This window comes from Pangasianodon hypophthalmus, chromosome 26 (genome assembly GCF_027358585.1).
Source record: "Pangasianodon hypophthalmus isolate fPanHyp1 chromosome 26, fPanHyp1.pri, whole genome shotgun sequence".
Classification (NCBI taxonomy): domain Eukaryota; kingdom Metazoa; phylum Chordata; class Actinopteri; order Siluriformes; family Pangasiidae; genus Pangasianodon; species Pangasianodon hypophthalmus.
The window spans coordinates 13540378-13553883 of NC_069735.1; the positions used below are offsets into that span (position 1 = coordinate 13540378).

The 13506-nt window shown below is 39.2% G+C and overlaps 1 protein-coding gene across 4 annotated transcripts in view; it reads left to right on the plus strand.

The window, feature by feature from the left end:
* dhrsx (dehydrogenase/reductase (SDR family) X-linked) overlaps window positions 1-10110 on the plus strand; it is a 40936-nt gene extending 30826 nt beyond the window's left edge. For all 4 annotated transcript variants that reach the window (XM_026932368.3, XM_053230048.1, XM_026932367.3 and 1 more), the window contains 2 exons: window positions 1229-1436; window positions 8006-10110. In XM_026932368.3, coding sequence (XP_026788169.1) covers window positions 1229-1436; window positions 8006-8188 — 391 coding nt within the window. In that variant the 3' untranslated portion in view covers window positions 8189-10110. The remainder of the gene's footprint in view (window positions 1-1228; window positions 1437-8005) is intronic.
* The last annotated feature ends 3396 nt before the right edge of the window (window positions 10111-13506 follow it).

Consider the following 13506-nt stretch of genomic DNA (forward strand, 5'->3'; position numbering starts at 1 on the left):
GCGTAATTTATGTTTGCTTACTCTTGAACTAACATCATTTACCGAGATTGAAATTTACAAATACAAAATTAAATTCCCTTTTTGCTTCTTTTAGTTCTTAATAAAATATATTGGCCATTTGATGTTTAACACTCATATGACATTCATTCAGCCTTATTAACTTGGATCACTGAATGTTCTTGTATAACTTGGGTTCAGAAATTACTGTAAAAAATGAAGAGGTAGTTCTAGGTAAAGGCATATATTATCCATTGTTCAGCTTTTGTAATTACAGGAATTAATTTTTGCAAGCATGTTTTTCCCTCTAAGTGTGTGATTGGTGAGTGAGTGCATAAAAAGAAAATAACATGTTGTCCCTTTTCATCTCATATCTTAATAATCATCTTATAAGCCAGAAAAACAGCCCAGTAAGAAACACTACAGTCAGATTTGCAAGTCTATGAAAATTTTACCTACAAACCGAAAATATTCCAACGCTCAGTCTCTATGATTTTGTCCTTGAGTGTCATATTAAACACTTTCCTTTTCCTACACTGGTCAAGACCCAACTGGCGCCAGCAGTGACCTGGCACTTCAAAATGTATCATTTCCGTTTGCTTGTTCTTCCCTGGTCTTGTTTTTATTGCTTTTGGGTTTGAGAGGTTTCCTCCTTCGCTGCAGCTGCATATTGCTGATATTCTTTGCTGCTCAAGGACACAAGGACTATAATTCTGCACACCCAGTTGAGCCTTGTGTCTATTGATTGACTGAATGTTTGCCGGCTTCCCACAAGAGCCGACTACAAACACCGCAATAAATACAGACGAGGGAGAAAATGAAATACAGCAAGCGCAGGACCTTGTATGTACCCATGTAATAACTTGTAGTGTTCTACATCAAGTATGTGAGTAGCAGCCTGAGCTTGAATAAAGGATGGTTGAGTTTACAGAGGAATTGGTCTTTCTGAGAAAGAACAATGAATAAATTACCTTTGTTAAGATTTGAGGCCAGTTCTTTACTATTTTACGTAAAAAAAAAAAGTAAAATAATTTAATTTATTAACTGAAAATGTTATACTATTAATTCAGTATGATATAGCCTCATGGTGTGGGCCTGATGTCCATCCCATATCCATCAATCTAAAACCATGTAAAATATGTTTTGTAGGGTGTCTGATATAGTCAATAAAATTGGACTATTAAGAAGCTCTCAATTTTACAAAAGACTATTCTACCTCTCTCTATTTCAGGTCGTGTTACTGTTCCCATGGTGCGTACTCTCAGAGTAAACTGGCCCTGGTGCTTTTCACCTATCACCTGCAGGAGCAGCTGTGGGCTCGAGGTGATCCAATAACGGCTAACGCTGTGGACCCTGGCATGGTGGACACGGACTTGTACCAGAACCTGTGCTCTCCTGCTCAGCTGGCCAAAAAACCTGTGGCCAAACTACTCTTCAGGGTGAGATGAAGAAAAAACACTGCTCATTTTCTCACTTAGTTGTGGCTAATTCTTGTTAAGCTATAATTTGCAAAGGTCAAACAGGACTTTTGCCATTTATTAAACTACAATAATTCTGTACTCAATCAATATTAATTGCTGTTTACTCTGATATTATATTACCAGACCTACCAGCCTTGGTGCATTTTATGTAGGAGCTTTACAATTTAACATCAGAGTACACTAGTATGAGTATCACTCAAAAATACACCTAAGCAGTCTTTCTTCCCCCAATAAAATGAGGGATTGAGCCAACCGACCTATTACACATTAGAAACTGATTTGTAAAAGGATTACATTAATAATCCACTGTTTTCTTACTGTTTATAACTGTAGTATCACCTAATAAACCACCATCGAGCTGAGTTTTCATGATTGCCACTGCCAACAAGCAGTTCCCAACTGCACGGAAAATTAATATCACTAATATCATTTTCCTTTTTTTTTTTTTTTTTTTAGGCTATTGGTTTTGGATGAATAAATCCTTTATTAAATTTATTTTTAATGGTACATCATGAACAGGCAAAAATCTATATTGCACAAGCCTAGTTCAGTTTTCCATTTATGTCTGGTGTCTCATCTACTTTATCCTTTCTGTTTGGTCATACAGCGCAGGCAAGTAAGATAAAGCACAAGCAATTCTTTTAATGCTGAAATTCCTTGAGAAAAAGACTTCACATTTATTTCAAAGAACGATGTATATATACAGCAATATTATGTGCAATCCTGTTATCCTCCTCAGTTGGTACGCAGTGTACCTGGAACAAATCCATGTACAACTGTTACACAACTACATTCTTACTTTATTACTGATAAACATGATTTACTCATGCAATCACCACTAACAGCAACAGATTTTGGAGAATTTCTTCCATGTTAAGATAAAACTTGAAGGACACACATTGCTCTACTTTATATCCTCTTTTCATATACATCTGTTCTTGAACACAATTTTCTCACCACTGGCATAAGGTGAGCAGAAACAGCTTGTACCTGGGATTGGTTACAGAACTCATCATAGCTCATTGCCCATCAGAGTTCATTCGGTCAGCTCCAGAAATATTGGCACCCTTCAAGAGAATGGGTGAAAATTGTGTTAAACTTTGCACAGAATAATTACGATTTTCTATGCAAAAATTCAAGAAACTAGTTGAGGATAACTTGAGAATAGAGACTGCATACATGGAAAAGGAAAAGCACCTGATGCTCAGTGTAAAATACGGTGGTGAACCATTGATACTTTGGGACTGTTTTGTGGTAATTCAGGGGCTTGTATAAAACTTGAACATAACATCACGAAAAAGTACCAGGATATTTCACCCCAAAACTCAGTTGGTTAAGACTTGGCTGTATTTCTTTAAACAAGAAAATTTAACCAAAACCGAAATGCACATCAACACAGAAATAATTGTAGGGAAAAAAATAAACGTTTCACAAGGAGCATGTCAGCCTGTGGATTGGAACTTGGGTGAAACCCTGGATCTTAATTGAAGAGGAAACTCAGCATGCACAGACCTAATAATATAAAGGTGTTTGAAATGTTCTGCATAATGAGATGGTCTAAAATCCCTTTACAAGTGTCTCTAACTTTGTTAGAAATTACAGGAAGAGACTCAGTGTTGTTTTCACTAAATATTAATTGTGAAGTGCCAGTACTTTTGAAAACAGTTTCTTGTTTTAAATACTGATAAAACTACGCACTAACCTTATACACTCTTCTAAAAAAACATAGAAAACAGAAAAAACTCAGGAAAAATCATGAACACTTAATTTTTATTTGATTATTTAGCCTTAAGGGTTCTATGTAGCACCCTGCAATGTGTTTCCTTATCAGGGAATTTTCCACATAGACCCCCTTTTTAGAAACTAAGAACCCGTAACTATCCATAGAACCCACAAAGAACCTTTACAAGTGTATGTTTTTTCACAAAAAATATCACCAACATCATTTACAAGGAGTGAAGTAATAAATAGAATTGTGTTTGGACTGACATGATACAGAAAATGTGATGATTGCAGCATTTGTCTCTATGATCCAGCCTTCATGACCGAATATGTTGTAATATGATAATGATTCTCTACAGCCTTGGACGTGACACTGTTCTGTTCACTTTCTTTTTTTTTTTTTTTTTTTTTTTTTTTTTTTGTCTTTTTATTGGTGTATTTGTTTTCGTGGCTGTCAACAAGACCAGCTGGTCCCTTGGAATTTATCTTGAAAATCTTATAGTTGCTCGCCATGATGTGTGTCGAGGTGAAGGATAATTGGATTTATTATTTGTCTGCACATCAAAAAGAAGATAAGTGTGTGTGTGTGTATGTTTGTAGAGGTGGTAGGTGTGTGTGTGGGGAAGGGGGTGGTTGGTGGTAATCATAGGTGACTGCTTCACCTTTGAATGGTTCAGTAAAATGAGTAATTTTCTGTATTGTTGTTTTCCATAGTGCTTGCAAATCAGGTGACGCTGTGATTATTATTAGTTTCTTCATGCATATTATGAAGCCTGTTTTCAAAATAGGTAACACTGAGGTGATTATGCTGACATGAAAGGACCCTTCAGAGTGGCTAGTAAGCTGCCAGTCGTTCTAGTGGCCTTCAGATAAAAAAAAATCACACTTATCTTTCTCATCTGAATTTAATTTCCGTGAAACTCCTGCTCTTGTCGAGATGATGAGTGCCGATATTGATTCATTGGGATGTTCATTGCCATGGTGATATTCCTTTTCACGCACATGGCTCACGTGGAGGAGAAGGGGTCAAAGCTGTCACATATTATCTGGGAGGTCGTTTCTAAGCTTTATATGTCTGAGCATCACAGTGTAAATATTACAAAACCTCCAGATTTATGGAATCAGGGGTGTAAAGAATCAGCAATTCAAAAAGAAACTCTAATAGGATTCATTGATTCAACACATGGGCATTTCATAAAGTCCCTCTAAAGGAGGTGTGGCCTCTGTGACTTAGTCCCACTAAAGGAGGTGTGGCCTCTGTGACTTAGTCCCACTAAAGGAGGTGTGGCCTCTGTGACTCAGTCTCAGGAAAGGAGGCGTGGCCTCTGTGACTCAGTCTGATAGCTATATGAGTTCAGTGTTATTACTTTAATCACACTTGTTTAAGTTCTTCTGGTATTTTCTGGAATCCAGTAAATGTGACAAATATTGAAATATCAGTCATATCAAAACATTAGTCCAGTGCTGATATAATTGTACACTTGTACGCAATTGTAAACTACAAGCTTTTGAAGATCCAAATGAGTCCCAGATTGTTTATTGACGTACATTTCCCATCTGTTCATTCATTTCTGGCTCTTCAAACACGTCATGCTATGCTAGAAGGTATGCACCTTAAAAACTCACCAAGCAGCACGATCATGAATAATGGATGGAAGCATCAGGGATCATTTCACGATTGGATAGACAAAGAAATTAGGGACGCGCATCAGGAAATTATTTTGAAAGGCATCAGGGGGAGAAAAAAGGTGCTGGATGGGGTGAGGGGATTTCTGACAGATTATCCAGATGTTAAAACAATAAAACCCAGACACAGCACCTTTAATGAGAAGCTCTGAGTTATAACTAGTTTTGTGGAACATTTTCTATTTTCTGAATGAGATTCCAAAGTTCTATTTTTAGCACTGTCTCAGTCACTGACAGCCTTTTCTGCCAAAAAAGTAGAGAGAGAAAGAGCGAAACGGAGAGAAAACGAGACATGTCTTGGGTTTATGTAACATTGTTGAGTCATTTGGGTTATTATTAAGTTCGTTATGAATTATACAGTAACTAGAGTGAAGTAGGACAGGTATTTAGCAGAGTGCCAACCAAGTCTGGACCTTGGAGTCTAAAGAGTTAAATTATGACCACTGAGCATTTAAATGAGAGAACTTTTTTATTTTTTTACAGTCCACATTCACGCTGACCTTGTGAACGGCACTAAAAAAAAACACACCGTGGATAGTATTGCATTGCGGCTGCACATCGATTTAGCCAGACGTTCACTTGGTGCGCGTACTGTTCCTAAGATTTGGTGTCTGGATCAGTTAGTGTTCTAAAATTTAAAGAGATTTAAAATAAGAAGCACTGTGCTGTATTTAGCGCTCTTTGAATCCTAATCATGATTTCCTTCCATTCTTTATTACCCAAAACTCTCTCTCTCTGTCTGTCTTTCTCTCTGATTATTCCTCTTTCTGTGTCTTTCACTGTCTGTGTCTTTATCTCTCTCTATGTCTCTCTGGTTCTCTCTGTCTCAATCTCTGTCTTGCTCTCTGTCTTTCACTCTCTCTATCTCTCTGCATCACTCTGTCTGACTGTCTCACTGTGTATCTCTCTCTCTCTCTCTCTCTCTCTCTGTGACTCTCTCCGTTGTTCTCTCTGTCTTTCTCTGTGTTTCACTCTCTGTCTCTGACTTTCTCTGTGTCTCAGTGTCTGTCTCTGTTTTTCTCATTTTCTCGCCACTTCTCTCCCTGCCTCTCTCCCTGCCTCTCTCTCTACCTCTCTCTCTACCTCTCTCCCTGCCTCTCTCTCTACCTCTCTCTGTTTCTCTGTCTGTGTCTCTCTCAGCATTTGAAATTAGTCAAGTCACCAGGAAACAATGCTAATAGACTGTTATCTCAGAGCTTTCCAGTCACGCTTGGTCATGATTCCTGGAGAACACAGCAGGAAAACATCTTTGGGCTGTAAATAAGGTGCATCTCTGCTGGACTTTAGGGTGCAGTATTGATTTATGCAACAGTTCCCTTACCCGAGTCTTTTTAGCAGCTAGTTCTTACGAGGCGTGCAACCTCTGCAGGTGTGTGTGGTGACTGCCACCTCAGAAGAGGCTTTTCTTTCTCTTTTGTTTGGAATATTGATTCCACTTGGCCAAGCGAAAGTTTTTGTAAAGGCTCACTGACCCTAATCCAAATTCCCTCAAATGGGGAAGTGGAAGGCAGGAGAGAGGAAATTGCTCGGCCGCGGTCGCCCAGCCTCAGGGCTGGCTTTTTGAAGCACATGCCATGCCACAGGCGTTCCACAACGCTGAGCTGCTTCCATAATTGATCCGCCTGAACTGACTGACCACCTGCATAGCAATCTCATCGGGTTCGGGGTGAAACTAGAGAGATCTTACTCTACACACATATAAAAGAAATCGTTTTAATATTGCTTCTCTTAAAGTTGTATTGTGATGAAAACATGATATAATTTTAATTCTGAGATATTTATGTTTAATGTCCCTGAAACATTTAATGTTCCTGTTATAGCAGCTTAAATAGTCGTTCCCTCAAGCACAAAACACAAACTCCTGCACACTCTCACATGGAGGATAACTTAAAAAAAGCTGACACTGGAGAATCCTTCCAAAAACAAATGTCTCCTCCTAGAAGAACTCACCATAACTATGATTACACAGAATTTTCAATCTGTTTATATGAAGTGTATGCCAAAAAGGTCCCTGTGTAAGATGTTACTATGGAAACAATAACGTAGTAGAACAAGTACCTTAATATAGACCGGTAATTTACCTTGCAGCCAGAGATCCTCCTGTGAGATCTGCTCTTATAGAAAATTAATCAACACCTTTTGACCAATCAGAACTGAAAATTCAACATCACTACCTTGAATTCTCAAATCAGAAGGTAAAGTGTGGATTAATTCTCTATAACAGCAGCTCTGACGACTATTTCTAGCTGCTATTATGTAGGTGATAAGTCTCATAGATGTTCCACAACATTCAATGTAACGATAAATTATTTAAAATTATGATGTGTATTAAATTAAGAATTGTAATCGTTGCTGAGTGTAAAAGGAATAACACTATGGAGTGTGTTGTTATAGGAAAATAATCAACTTCAGGGTGGTAATGGCCCTCTGCTTCATGTCACACCACCCCGGTGTGGAGTATTTTCCTATAACAGCACGGCCACTTTCCTATAATACACTGTAGCTATTTGCAACACCACATTACACCACCACAGTATCACATTAGATCTCATTTAACCTTGCTAAATATTGCAACAAATTTAGCTAGCGAGGTAATTTTCTCCACTACATATATACAGTATGTGTGTGTGTGTGTGTGTGTGTGTGTGTGTGTGTATGTGTGTGTGCACACTTTTGGATTACTTGCCAAAATTTTTGTTTTTTAAAAGGTTTCTTTTTATCACTGATTGTGGAACACTAAATTATTGTATAAAATTAGGTATAGAGTGTATAATGGCAGGAAAGTATTGAAAAGGTGCATTTCTGTTCGAATAAAGCACTTTACCTCAAATCTATCAGACACATTTTCACTAAAGTAACTGCCAAATCATTTTGCTGTTAGAATAAAAATAAGCAGCACTTTAAAAGCTCTAGAAAGCTTTTTAATGGTTTGTGTAGTTCATGAGTATGCTCAAACCACATCCATTTTTCTTCTTTACCTAATTGGATTTCATCTTAATTTCAATATTTGAAGAATGCTCACATCTGTGGTGTTATTTTCAGTGAAAGCTTTTAAAAAAACCTGCCTTTTGAAATGTAACCTTCAGGGTGTCTCTTTCTCCTGTGCTTCACTCGTACAGACTCCGGCTGAAGGAGCGTCCACGGGCGTTTACGCAGCCACCACCTCTGAGCTGGAGGGGCTCGGTGGCCTGTACCTATACAACGGCCAGAAGAAGATCTCCTCAGCAAGCTCCTATGATAAACAGCTGCAGGAAAAGCTGTGGACCAAGAGCTGTGCGATGGTGGGTCTTCAGAAAGCCTGAAGAACCTTGAGGAACATCTGAACATCTTCCTGATGAGCATTTGAGTCATGATTACAATGACAAAGGTTCATTTGCTGGCAGTTTCATTTTGCACTTTGTCTCATACCTGGTATATTGCATTATAGAGGAAGAAGTTATTACTTCTTCCTTTGTAGCAATCCCTGGAGATTGATTCTTCTGTCTGAAGGTAAATATTTCTCAAAAAGGACAAAAAGTATACCATTTCCAAGCCCAGTGTTGTGATTCTGCACTATGAGAACTTTTATAACATTAATGCTAAGAACCAGAATCAATGCAATAACAAGTTCTACTGATTTGCCAAGCTGCAAGCGGTGGCTTTTAAATTACTGTAAAAAACAAAACAAAACAAAACAAAAAACAATCAACTTGACCTGTGGATTATGGTCATGTACTGCCTCAAAAAAAAAAAATGTCCAAAATGGACAACGCTCTGCCTCTCTGTTTTCATTTCCTCCTGCTTCAGGGGAAAAAATCTCGTCTTGTGCTGTCTTCAGTGAATTCCCCTGTTCCTGTGTGGTCCTTTTCTCGCTGCTAAATCAAAAATGCTCTAACACTTAATGATGGAAACCAACCGAGTGCAATTGAAAACACTGCAGATGCACAGCCAGAAGGCTACAGCGGGGGAAACAGTTATTTGATAAAGCTTCATTTTTCAGTTTTCCACCCTGAAATTCTGAGTAGCGTCTCGGTAGCTTTTCCCAATGCAGGTACTTCACCTGGGCCTACCTACTCTTTCCTGCTAGGATTTTATTTTTCTTTTGTTATTATTATTTTGTCTATCTTTGGTGACTGTGATGTGTTAGAAAAATGTGATTGTAGTGTCTGAGCAATCTACTAACAGCTGTAGTGTTCTGTTTCTCCTTTTTTTTCACCATTTAGTCGTTCTCTTATCATGGAACTGTTGAGAGGAAATGTTTGAATTTTATAAATTGTGAATACGGTATTTGGAGTGTTTCGATACTAGACGTAAACACTCAAACGTGTCCTGAATAATACTTTGAATCCAGTCGGCCAAGTCTCATTGTGAATTCACAGCGCTTGACTAAGTATTTTGGATAAAAGAAAGATGAGTGAAGCAATGGAAAGAAATAAGAAATGAATAGAAAGGACTTCTAGTTTTCTAGCTCCCTTGTGTAAAACTATGAGTGACTGGAATGTGTGAACTCCTCCAAGTGCTGCTTCGCCCTGCAGAAAATTTCACTTGTATCCATGTCAAATGTTACTGTGTTAAGTGTACGTGTCTGTATTTATGTGTAAGTGACCAATGAGTTGCCCAAACATGTGCTCAGAATGCTATAACAGTACGCTTCCCAGTATTTCACTGTTCCTGTGAACTCCATTCAAACTTCCCCTTCTATTTTAACCAATCAAGAGCCGGGTTCTCTTTGATCCCAGCGTATTGTATGATCTGTGTATGCTAATCAGTCGGAGCTATTTGGCTTTCATCCCAATCGCAAGGGTAATTACAGCTGTAATTGCAGCCCTAGAGTGATTGCTTCCTTGCTCAGCTACCAGTCAGTTTAATTAGATAGCGATAAGAAGGTAAGGAATAAATCTGTAACAATATTTAGGATTGATCAGAAACGCAGCTCAGAAGGAGATAATTGCACACACGCTCGTGATTATTAAAGGCAACCACTGCTCACTGTGAACAGCGCCATTATGGTTTGATCGTCATTCTCAATCTCTTAACACTCGACACAAGTGGAGCGTTCTGTCGAGTGATGTGGAAGTGTCATCGTCTCTTAAACAGGGAGAAAAAAAAAAGAAGAAAACGCATTTCCTTTGGTTGAAATTTCAAAAGAAACCTTGAAATCAATGTTACTTCAGCTGTCGTGTCTTTATTTGATGTGTGATGCCGGTGAGTGGGGAATTAAAATTTATTTTTGTGGAATGAGAAATGGTTTCCCTTGTAGAAAAAGATACTGTCACCTACAAGTCATAAAAATAATTGACATCTTGGTTTTGAAATTGCTCTGTGTACATCACCCATGTGTTCTTTTGGTGAGTGGCATAAAGATGTCATAAGCTGTGTGGGTTGGTTTGTGTGTGTGTGTGTGTGTGTGCGCATGAGAGATAGTGCCTGAGTGTGTGTTTCGCTCCTCACTGTAGGAGTACTTGACTCATCAAAGGCTGATGGGTCACGTTTTCCCTCAGCAGCGTGGGCAAATCAGACGGAGCCGTTTGAAGTCCTGACATGCAGCGCCCTCCTCTTCCACCAAACATAGCTGAGCTGAATTTAAAGACACACTCGAGTATTGATGCACCAGTACGCAACTTTCGCTGCACTCTAAATCAAGTATGACCCCGTCAATTAAATCCAGCAACCCTTCAGTCTACCATACAATGTGTTTCCTTTTTGTCTTCCTCCAGTTTTATTGCAGTGATTAAAGGTTAAATAAGCATATTAAATAAGCATCCTGATTACCTAGTGTTTGTGTGCAAATCCAGGTCCTAAACTCGAACCCTGTTGCATTCCAGTTTGTTTCCCTGCACAAAATGAAAGATATGACCAGTTGGAATGCAGTGAATTATTAAGTACTCTCCATACAGTACTTGAGGATATGGCTTATTGTAACAGTACTTTTTTGTGTGTAATAAAATCATAGTACTTTTACTTGAGTTTTTTTAAAAATAAAATATTCAACATCACTGCATTTATTTTTGATCGGCGTTACAGAGTATAATAATAGTAATGACTTTAACCCCAATTGAAAGCCGTGCAAATTTTAAATAATTCAAATTCAAGTCCTAGTCAAAATAAAAAACAGTTTTCTGCCTAAAATCTATACTTCAGGTGCCAAATTCTAAGCAGCAATGTCTGAGACAGTGAAGACCTGACCCAATTTATCAGGTCTCTTCAGTTTTAAAATTCTTCAGAGGAAACAGCTTGATAACAATCTGCAGATTACACGTAGAGACATCAGCATTTCAGAGCTCAACAGCCAACCTGTGGAAACATACAGGTAAGCCATTAGCTAGCTGAGTGAGCTAGACTAGCTAGCCAGATCTTTGATGTTTGTTAGTGATTGCTGGTAGTGTTGTCTAAGTATAACGCTCAGGATAATGTGGAAGGGGCGTCTTTGATAGATAGCTAGTAACAACGTGAACTAGCTTCATAACGAACCTAGCAAGCTACTGAAACCCCGCTAGCATTTGCCTAAGTTAGCTAGCCAGCTAACATTACCTTTCTTTATATAGTGTTGATAATGGAGGGTGTGTTAAAAAGTCTTATCAAAAAATAGAACAGAATGGAAAAAAACATTTTCAGATTAGTTGTTAATTATAAACATGTGAGTGTGTGTGTGGATAGATAGATAGATAGATAGATAGATAGATAGATAGATATATAATACATACACCGATCAGCCATAACATTATGACCACTGACAGGTGAAGTGAATAATATTGATTATCTCGTTACAATAGCACCTGTCAAGGGTTGAAATATATTAGGCAGCAGGTGACCAGTCGGTTCTCGAAGTTGAAGTGTTGGAAACAGGAAAAATGGGCAAGCATAAGGATTAGAGAGACTTTGACAACGGCCAAATTGTGATGGCTAGAAGACTGGATCAGAGCATCTTTAAAACGGCAGGCCTTGTGGGGTGTCCCGGGATGCAGTGGTTAGTACCTACCAAAAGTGGTCCAAGGAAGGACACCCGGTGAACTAGCGACAGGGTCATGGGCGCCCAAGGCTCACTGATGCGTGTGGGGAGTGAAGGCTTGTCCGTCTGGTCTGATCCCACAGAAGAGCTATTGTAGCACAAATTGCTGAAAAGTTAAAGCTGGCTATGATAGAAAGGTGTCAGAACACACAGTGCATTGCAGCTTGCTGCATATGGGGCTGTGTAGCCACAGACCTGTCAGAGTGCCCATGCTGACCTCTGTCCACTGCCAAAAGTGCCTACAATGGACAGGTGAGCATCAGAACTGGACCACGGAGCAATGGAAGAAGGTGGCCTGGTCCAATAAATCACATTTTCTTTTACATCATGTGGAAGGCCGGGTGCATGTGCATCGTTTACCTGGGGAAGAGATGGCACCAGCATGCACTATGGGAAGAACGCAAGCTGGCAGAGGCAGTGTGATGCTCTGGGCAATGTTCTGCTGGGAAGTTTTGGGTCCTGGCATTCATGTGGATGTTATTTTGACACATACCTCCTACCTAAACATTGTTGCAGGCCATGTACATCCCTTCATGGCAACGGTATTCCCTAATGGAAGTGACCTCTTTCGGCAGGATAATGCACCCTGCTACACTGTAAAAATTGTTCAAGAATGGTTTGAGGAACATGACAAAGAGTTCAAGGTGTTGACTTGGCCTCCAAATTCCCCAGATCTCAATCCAATCGAACATCTGTGGGGTGTGCTGGCCATCAAGTCCGATCCATGTAGAGCCCACCTCGCAACCTACGGGACTTAAAGGATCTGCTGCTACCTTCTTTGTGCCAGATACCACAGCACACCTTCAGGGATCTAGTGGAGTCCATGCCTCGACGGGTCAGGGCTGTTTTGGCAGCAAAAGGGGGACCAACACAATATTAGGCAGGTGGTCATAATGTTATGGCTGATCGGTGTATAATAGAAATATATTAAAAAAGTATTTTATAATTACTGGTACTAATTACTATACTGATCAACAGCCAAGCAGTAGGTAATGAATCAAATGCAGTACATACTTTCACAGTACGCGATTTTGGACGCAGCCATGAACTTATTAGCATTGATGTTTATTCAACAGGCAGACTGAGCTCTGCAGTTGAAGCTTAACCCTATGTTCACATGAGCAAGCAACAAAGCAACAGATGACCTTCATTTTCTATGTATATGCATGACAATGAGCCAAGACCTCAGCAACAGCAGCATGCGACAGCGCAACAAGTGACATTTGAATTTCTCAGTAATTACTCTGTCATATAAGACTTCTCATTAAATCTGTATAGAGACTTTATAAAAAATAATAATAATAATAAAGCTTCAAAAGCAGTAGCAGAGATTGTTGGTGCCCCTGTTGAGTGTGCGTAGCTAGTGAGGATAGCTGCTAGTGAAGCTAGTACGAAGCCTAGCACGTAACATGTAAATCGAACAGCCAGTTTTCACACTGAATAGTGTGCTATTTACTTTGTGTTTAAACAGTTAGCATTAGTAGCTGTCATATCATGCCCACAAGAGACAAACTACAAGCAACATGAGCAACTTGTCGCTTACTATTGTGACAACATAGGGTAAAGGTCTTGCTCAAGGCCACAGTTAAATCTTAGTGTTGCTGGGATTTAAGCTCCCAACCTTCCAATCAT